This window comes from Melanaphis sacchari, unplaced genomic scaffold, assembly GCF_002803265.2.
Source record: "Melanaphis sacchari strain LSU unplaced genomic scaffold, SCAv2.0 Contig88_pilon_pilon, whole genome shotgun sequence".
Lineage (NCBI taxonomy): Eukaryota > Metazoa > Arthropoda > Insecta > Hemiptera > Aphididae > Melanaphis > Melanaphis sacchari.
In genome coordinates, this window is record NW_020271625.1 from 1,035,167 (window position 1) to 1,043,741 (window position 8,575).

Genomic DNA, 8,575 nt, shown 5'->3' on the forward strand with positions numbered 1-8,575 from the left:
ACCAAAGTATTTCTTTAATTTTAATTTTTTGTTTTGTTACAAAATGTTACTATTTATAAAAATAAAAATTACTGCTATGACCGCAATGTTAAATAAAATATATAGAAAAATCTACAAAAAAAAATCTATTTCCTACATAAATAATAAGTCAACCTCGTCAAGATCGAAAAAAATAATGCAACTATAGCGAACAGTTATAAAAGTAATGGATCTTTCAACTTCACATAATAAAATATTGATATTATTGAAATGTGTATGTTTTCTAATAATTTTGAAACAAAAAAAACTACAAGTAATTATCTTAATCTTAATAAGTTAACATAAATTTCAAAACTTTTGTTCCAGAGGGGTTTTTAATGTAAAAAAGACATTTTATAATAAAAACAATACTACACTTATCTTATAAAACTACTTAAATTTGCTAATAAAACATTCAATATTCATAGCATCATCTAAAAACCAAAATCAAAAAATCTTCACCATTATCTAAAACGAAAAATGTTTACATATTATCTATTATGTTTGTTCATAAGTTTTTTGTATGTAAAAATATCATTTTATAATAGAAATAAAAATACACTTAACTGACAGTACTTTATGAATACTCTTCAAAATAAGATAAAACAATTTTTACTTGACAATGGAAAACTCAATAAACATAATAATCATTGTCATTATGCTAAATAGCACACTGAAAAACCATATAAAACAAGTTATGTATCTACAAAATAATATGATGGATATTAAATGATTTATTCCAGTTATTTAGATAACAGCAGTATGTCTACTATGAAAACAGTTTGAGGTATTGAAAACTGTAGAAAACAAATTAACAATAAATGTAATCATCTAGAGTAAAAAAGTGATGAAAAACCTTTTAGTTTTGATTTCAAGAAGATCGGATGAATATTGAGTGAGTTATTCAACAATCAGTTTTATACATTTAAACATGACCAATATATTTGGCATGAAAAGATTTTTTGATTTTAAAAAATTGAACAAAACAAAGTGAGCATGATGTATATTAATATTTAAATAAAGGGACAAGATGAGTCTTTTGGTTTTGGTTTTAAGATAATTCAATGAATATAGAGTAAATGATTAGGTTTTCAGTTTTATAAATGTATATTTGGTAATGTATTTAGCATAAAAATGGTTTTTAACTATAATAAAATCTGAAAGAAATATAGTGAGCTCGATATTAATTTTTCTGTATATAGAAAGACGAGACAAATTTTTTGGGTATTGGTTTCAAGATGATCCGTTGAATATTGACTAACTTATTCAACAATCAGATTTTTACATTTATAAGTGACTAGCATATTAGTATATTCAGCATGAAAAATTGATTTTATTTAAAAACACTAAAAAAAAAAACAAAATGAACATCAAATAAACTTTCATAGAATGAAAAGTGATGGCAAATCTTCTGTTTTTGGTTTCAAGATGATCCAATGAACATTGAATGCTCTATAACTAATCTAATGCAAACTTTAACACATAAATAGAAACTTTGTTGTAAAAAAATTTCTTAACACTTATGAAACTAGATTTAATAAATAAATAAAATCTGTTGTTCTTTTCGAAAACAATATCTAATGGCCGAAAAAACATCAATATAAGCAATAGTATTTCCACCATTATATATGTTAAACAGACAACCCTCAGTATACAGTCAACAGTTCTAAAATTAAAAAAAATTGAAATAATAAACAAAAATAAATTTTATCAAAGAAAACATACAGTAAAATTAACAAAAATCACGTTTCTTGACATTAAATTATTAGCTGAAATGGTCAATGAACGCCTCAATGCTATCTATTGGCACAAGATAAAAATCTTAAAATACAGATTCAATTGACCATGACCGAAACACATATGCAGTTAGATGCAAATCAAATACAGTTCATAGATGTAATTTATACCAATTTTACGCCATACAGAATCCTTACATTTTTTTTAACTAAACACAAAAACAGATTACCTTACATCAAATTTGAAATTTATTGCATTTACTACTTTCTGTCAATCAATTTTTTACACTATCCTAATTTTTATATACTTTATGACTATTTGAAAAGAATAAATTTCAACAACCTTTTATTTCATTAACAATTAAAATATCATATACGACACATACATGAATAAATGAAGAACTTACTTTCAATCTCGGTCATAGAACCTTTTCAATATTAAATTGAACACAACAAAATCGCGTGTCTCGAAAAAAAGATGGATTCATAGCAAGTTTAAAATTCGTAAAAATAACAAGCATTTTGATTCCACTGCTAAAACAAAAAAAAATATGAAAAAAATTTGTTAATAAGACATTAAGCAACAACAAAACAAGAATTTATTGTACAGTTGAATAAGAGCAATCAAACATTCACGAAATTAATAACAAAGTATTCACAAAATCAACGACATAAAACATATTATAGTAAAGAGGATTAATTTCAAAAGCATTTACAATTACCTACATTTAACATTGAACACACCAAAAAAAAAACAAAAGTATTCAAACTGTGTAATAACAACTAATGTTTGATATCATTACAAGAGTGCAGATTAAAATACTATAAAAAGGTATTGTTGTAGAAATATAAACACAATAATCAACGACGCAGTGCTAAAAACAAAATGAAAAAAAATATATAACTAATATTTCTTCTTCCTATCAATCTGATGAATAACAAATGAATCATTTAAATTATTATAGATAAGAGAGCTACGTCAATTTTGATAACGCCGATTAAAATATTGAAAAACCTACAAATAGAAGAAAAAAAAAATTCAAAAGAGTAAACATCTAGAGTAAGAACATTGACGAAAATTGGGTTTTTTTCCAAAACGATCTAATGAATAATATTTAGTGTGGTATTCAGCTCTCAGTTTTGTAGACGTATATTGTGGATTATTTTTAGCAAGATAAATTATTTAATGACTTCAAAAAACTGTTTAAAAACACAAAATTAACAGAGAAAACATACTTGCAGTGTTTGAAAAAACACGAACAATCATTTGGTGTGCGTTTCAAGATGATCCAATGAGCATTGAGTGCGTTATATAAAAAACAGAATTTAACATTTGCTTATGACAATTATATTCGTTCATTTGAAATGATATAATATAACTTTGACACGGCTTCGACAGTTGCTGTGGTGTCGAATTAATAAAAGAGTGTGAACCCGTGGATAGCCGTTCACGTCTTATTGGTGATTTGACGGTAGACGAGCGACCAAATGCGTTTGGTTAAAAAAAAAAATACGGTTTTCAAGAAAGAAAAACAAGATTGATATTTATTTTCAGCGAGGAAAAAAAATATATGTCATAGAGACGGACGACAATGTCGCGTTGCCTATCTGTGTAAAAAGTGTCGTGGAGTCGGGGTCCGGTACTCGTCCAGTGCGATTTGTCTTGCTGTCACGCCTAGGCCTTTATAGCGTTGGAGGGTGAGAGGGCTGTCAATATAGCTACTCTACACTTGGTGGTGGTGATAGTGTACACAGGTCGCTGCAGTGCGTGTACTTTGAACCGGTGACGGTTGCGTACCTTGACAACTTTAAGAATTAATAACACTATGAAAAAACCAAAATTAACGTTAAGTAGACTATTCTAGAGAAGGAAGGGATGACAAATCTATTGGTGTAGGTTTTGAGACAGTCCAATGAATATTGAGTGTGTAATTAAGAAAACACAATTTAACATTTGTATACCAGTACATTTAGAATGATAAATGTTTTTACGATTAAAAAAAAAAAAAAAATAACATTAAGTAAAACATTCTAGGTTAATAAGTTATGAGTTTATGACAAATCTATTGGTGTACGTTTCGAACTGATCCAATGTATATTAAGGGCGTTATTCAAAATACACAATTTTACATTTGAATATATCTATTACACTAGTACATTTAGCAGAAACAATGTTATTATGAATTTAATACATTAAAAAAAATAAACAAATTGAGCCTTAGGCCGCGTGCACATTGGAAAGCGTTGCGCGGTGAGCGATGGGCGGTGAGCGATGAGCGTTGACGAAAATAAATCAAACACTGTAATTTTATCGGATCTGTGTACACTGACCTTGGGCGTTGAGCGTTTAGCGCTGCGCTGTGCGCGTTGCGTTGTTTATTTTTCAAGACGTCTTGAATTATGAGCGTTGTCAACTGTTTATAATTGCATAAAATTATTAATTTAAAAAGCACCATGTGTTCAAAAAATAAGTTTACAAATGAGCAACGAGAACTATTAATTTCCGAAGTTCAATCAAAACCTATTTTGTGGAATGATCGGCATCCAGATTATAAAAAAACGGATATAACAAAGAAAATGTGGGAAGAAATTGGGAAAGTAGTTGGATTTTCAGGTAAAATAATATATTAATATTACTACAGTAGCGTAATGTCAGTTTTTAATAGAGGAGTTTGCATTTTTACCGTCCAAATAGATAGGTCATATTTTTGATGGATCATATTCTTAAATTTAGATGTTTGTTTATCAAATCCAAACAACGAAACCTTTTTTTACAAGATAATTTACATATATAGTTAATGGATTTTAAGATTAAATTTTTATTGTGTGTTAAAACTAAATGGGAATTTGGTATACTGATATTATTGTTGTTGTTGTAAATTCAATAATTATATGTTTTTTATCCTACACACAAACACCAACTATCATGCACGTGCTCATACTGCGTTTATATGTACATAAAATAATATATTTTTCTGTATGTTTATATATGTATAACAACATAATTGTTGAGCTATTATAGTATAATACTAAAAGCTATTAATAAAAAAAAAAAAATAATAATATATTCCAATTATTGATTAGTAACAGGGCTCGGGACTTGATGCATTTTGCATATTTGTTCGGAAAATACACATATTATACTTGGATATTTTGGTATTTTTTTCTGAAAACGCATATTATTAAGATGTATAGGTTTATACTGCATATTTTATCGATAATGCATAGGTATTTCGACATTTTTACGTGCATATGTAAATGCATATTTTCAAGTTTTTAAGTACATTAAGTCCCGAGCCCTGAATATTAAAAAACCAAATTATCATTGTAATTTAATATTTTGGAAAAATTAAAACTGTTTGTAGTGTAACTAACTACGGAGATCAATTTTGGTTAGGTTAATAATCTGTTTTTTATTTCTAAACAAGTTTTCTTTAAAAATGTGTACATTATATCATGATAACATTTGTATACATATCATTATTTTCATACAGAATTACTTACTGATAAACTAATTAATTAAAGTAAAAATTATTATGTAGTGGCCAGCTTTCTAAGTTTAATGGTCCAAAAAAAATTTTGCAAATTCATTTCGAATTTCTTGTGCTCTTGTTGACCCTCTGCGTGCACCACCGTGATTTCCTGTTTCATGTAGATTATTAATTTGGTTTTCCTGAGCATTACTGTATAACATTTCTTGACAATAATCGAGATCACTATCTCCGTCTTTTTCACGCACCACATTATGTAAAATACAAGCGCACTTAATAATGTGTACAGCTTTGTCAGAACTAACTTCAATATCTTTACCTAGTATTCGCCATTTGGCACGCAGTATACCAAATGCACATTCAATGCATTTTCTAGCAGCAAACAAACGTTTATTATAATTTTCTCTAAAGGCATTCAAATTGCGACTTGGAAATGGTCTCATGAGAAACGTTTTTAAAGGATATGCTTCATCGCCAATGAACACGTAAGGTAATTTAATTGTAGTTCCGGGTAATTCCTTATCGGGTGGTAAAAAGGTATTGGATTGTATATGTTGAAAAAGTGTCGATGCTGCGAACGTCCCTCCATCACTCTTCTTACCTCTAGAACCAACTTCGATAAATATAAATTTTTTATCCGCATCTGCTACACCTTGAAGAACTAATGAAAAATACTTCAAATAATTGAAATAGCTTGAACCCCACTATTTATGGGACATTTGATTTGACAATGCTTGCCATCTATACATCCTATACAGTTAGGAAATTTCCATCGTCTATAGAAATCATCTGAAATTTTTACTAACTGGTCTTGATTCGGAACAGGCATAAAGTCTTCAACTAATTCTTCCCAGATTATTTTACAAGTCTCGTGTACAATTTTACCTACTGTCGAAGCTCCCATTCTTAGTGTAACTGCCAAATTTCGAAAAGAAAGGCCAGTAGATAAATATCTAATGAACAAATAGATAATTGCATTAAATTAAATTAAATAAAAAATGTACATCTCCAATTTATAATACATTTTAATAGCACACAAATTTTAAACTGTTCAATCACTGTCTTTTCACCCTATATTGATTATATTAAAATAGATTTAATTTTGTTCTTCTTAAATGTATTCAACGTGAAAGTTTATTGAAAAATTTATGAACTGAGTCATTGAATTAAATAATATACAATTAATTTAAATAGTTATTTTAATTTAGGTGCAATTGTAAAAGCAAAGTGGAAGAATCTTAAAGACAAATTTAGAGTAGAGCTTCAAAAAATTCCTGTTGTAAGGTCTGGGGCAGGAGGCAGAAGTTACAAGCCAAAATGGCCATATTTCGAATTAATGTTATTTGTGAAAGACACACTAATTCCAAGTGTAACAAGTGGAAATCTTCCTACTACTATGACTTCTGAGACTTGTTCAGAAATAAATGACTCAGAAGATGAGTCTATCGAAATTGGAAATTACGAAGAAAATACTACTGACGGGCTTCTTCCAGAAACACCTGCCTCTTTTTCTTCAAATGAATTTTCAACACCCGCTCTGAAAAAAAAGGTGTAAGAAACGACGTGTTGAAGACATGGACTATGATCCTTTTTTGCAAATAGAGCAACAAAAACTAGATCTCATTAGGGAAGAGCAAAAAAGGGACTCAACTATGACGAATAATCCCGAGTACCACTTTTTAATGAGTCTGTTGCCTTATTTTGACAAATTAAATGCTTTGGAAAAATTACAACTAAGAACAAATATTCAAAATGTAGTTTTCCAAACATTACAACATAAAGAAATCGAAAAAGAAAGGGCAATGATGTACATTCCACCACAAACGATTTCGTCTCAAGAAAGTTCTCAGAAAGAAACTTACCACCAGTTTCCACAAAACACAGGGCAAGATTTAAGTACTCCAAATATTTATACTCAAAATATTTACAATTAATTTAATAAAATTAAAATAATCAATTTGTATTATTTATTTTTAAGGCGTATGCTTAAGTTATAATAGTACGTTTTTTCAAGTACCAAAGGAGTTGTGAAATTTATTTTTATTTAATTTTTTACTTCAGCTATTTTAATTTCCTATGTTTTAATTTCTATTTCCATGTTTGAGAAAAAGCTATTGTAAAACTATGTTGTTATCAATGTAATAAAACATTCATTCGTAATACATTATGAGTTATGACTTACCTAAATGTCACATAAAGTCTTTCGGTTGCAGAAATTGGTTTTTTAAAATTTGTCGTTTTTTTGGTTAATTTAAATTTTACTTTGGACAAAATAAAGTCAAAAGTCTCTCTTGACATACGTAAAAACTTAAAAAACCTTTCATTATCTCTTCTTAATTCATTATAAATATGATGAAACTCGCCAAATACATTACGTTTTTTGTTTATTTCATGAACTGAAATCCTTCTATGTTTTTTACTTCGAAAGCGATTTCGTAAAAATGTATTATCGGTAAGTAAAATACGTCGACTTTTTGAGCACAGTACCATGGTGATGACTGCAGGTGACTAAAATATTATAGACAACGCTGATCGCGTGCTGTTTAGTGTACACACTTCATCGCTCACCGCTCAACGCTCGTCGCTCACCGCCCATCGCTCACCGCACAACGCTTTCCAATGTGCACGCGGCCTTAGGTAATCTTTTCTAGAAGTAAAAATTGATGACAAATATTTTGGTGTAGGTTTCAAGATGATCCAATGAATATTGAGAGAATCATTTAGCAATCGTTTATTCCCATTCAAATATGAGCCATTTATGTTGCATGAAAAGTTGGATTATGATTCAAACACTGGAAAAATACAAAATATGAATATTAAGAGACAATCCTATAGTAAGAAATGATAAAAAGTTTTTTGGTGATGGTATCAACATGATCCAATGAATATTGAGTGAGTTATTCAACAATCTGTTTTTTACACTCACATATGAACCAGTTATAGAGCACGATAAATTGGTTATTGTTTCAAACACTGGAAAAATAGATAACATGAATATGAAGTAGACAATCCTATTGTAAGAAATGATGACAAGTATTTTGGTGATGGTTTCAAGATGATCCAATGAATATTGAGTGAGTTATTCAACAATCACTTTTTTACACTCACATATGAACCAGATATACAGCACGAAAAATTAGATTATGTTTGAAACGTTGGAAAAATACATATTATGAAAATTGAACAGACAATCCTAATGTAAAAATTGATGACAAGTATTTTGGTGGTGGTTTCAATATTATCCAATGAATATTGAGCGAGTTATTCAACAATCACTTTTTTACACTCACATATGAACCAAATAAGTAGCACGAAAAATTAGTTTATGTT

General features: G+C 28.7%; 1 protein-coding gene and 1 pseudogene across 2 annotated transcripts; one reads left to right on the top strand and one right to left on the bottom strand.

The window, feature by feature from the left end:
- Window positions 1-4,208: 4,208 nt before the first annotated feature.
- LOC112602426 lies at window positions 4,209-7,185 on the top strand (annotated as a pseudogene).
- Window positions 5,304-7,453, bottom strand: LOC112602428. 2 transcript variants are annotated; one of them, XM_025350502.1, is made up of 3 exons: window positions 7,428-7,453; window positions 5,565-6,198; window positions 5,304-5,480 (listed from the first exon to the last, which is right to left on the bottom strand). In XM_025350502.1, the coding sequence occupies exons 2-3, from the start codon at window positions 5,686-5,688 to the stop codon at window positions 5,314-5,316; spliced, it is 291 nt and encodes a 96-aa protein (XP_025206287.1). In that variant the 5' UTR covers window positions 5,689-6,198; window positions 7,428-7,453; the 3' UTR covers window positions 5,304-5,313. The 2 variants fall into 2 exon arrangements, with proteins under 2 accessions (XP_025206287.1, XP_025206286.1); XM_025350501.1 differs by having other exon boundaries at window positions 5,304-6,198.
- Window positions 7,454-8,575: the final 1,122 nt, after the last annotated feature.

Coding starts and splice junctions, on each gene's coding strand:
- LOC112602428 (XM_025350501.1), bottom strand. CDS start 5,688: ATGAGACCATTTCCAAGTCGCAATTTGAATGCCTTTAGAGAAAATTAT.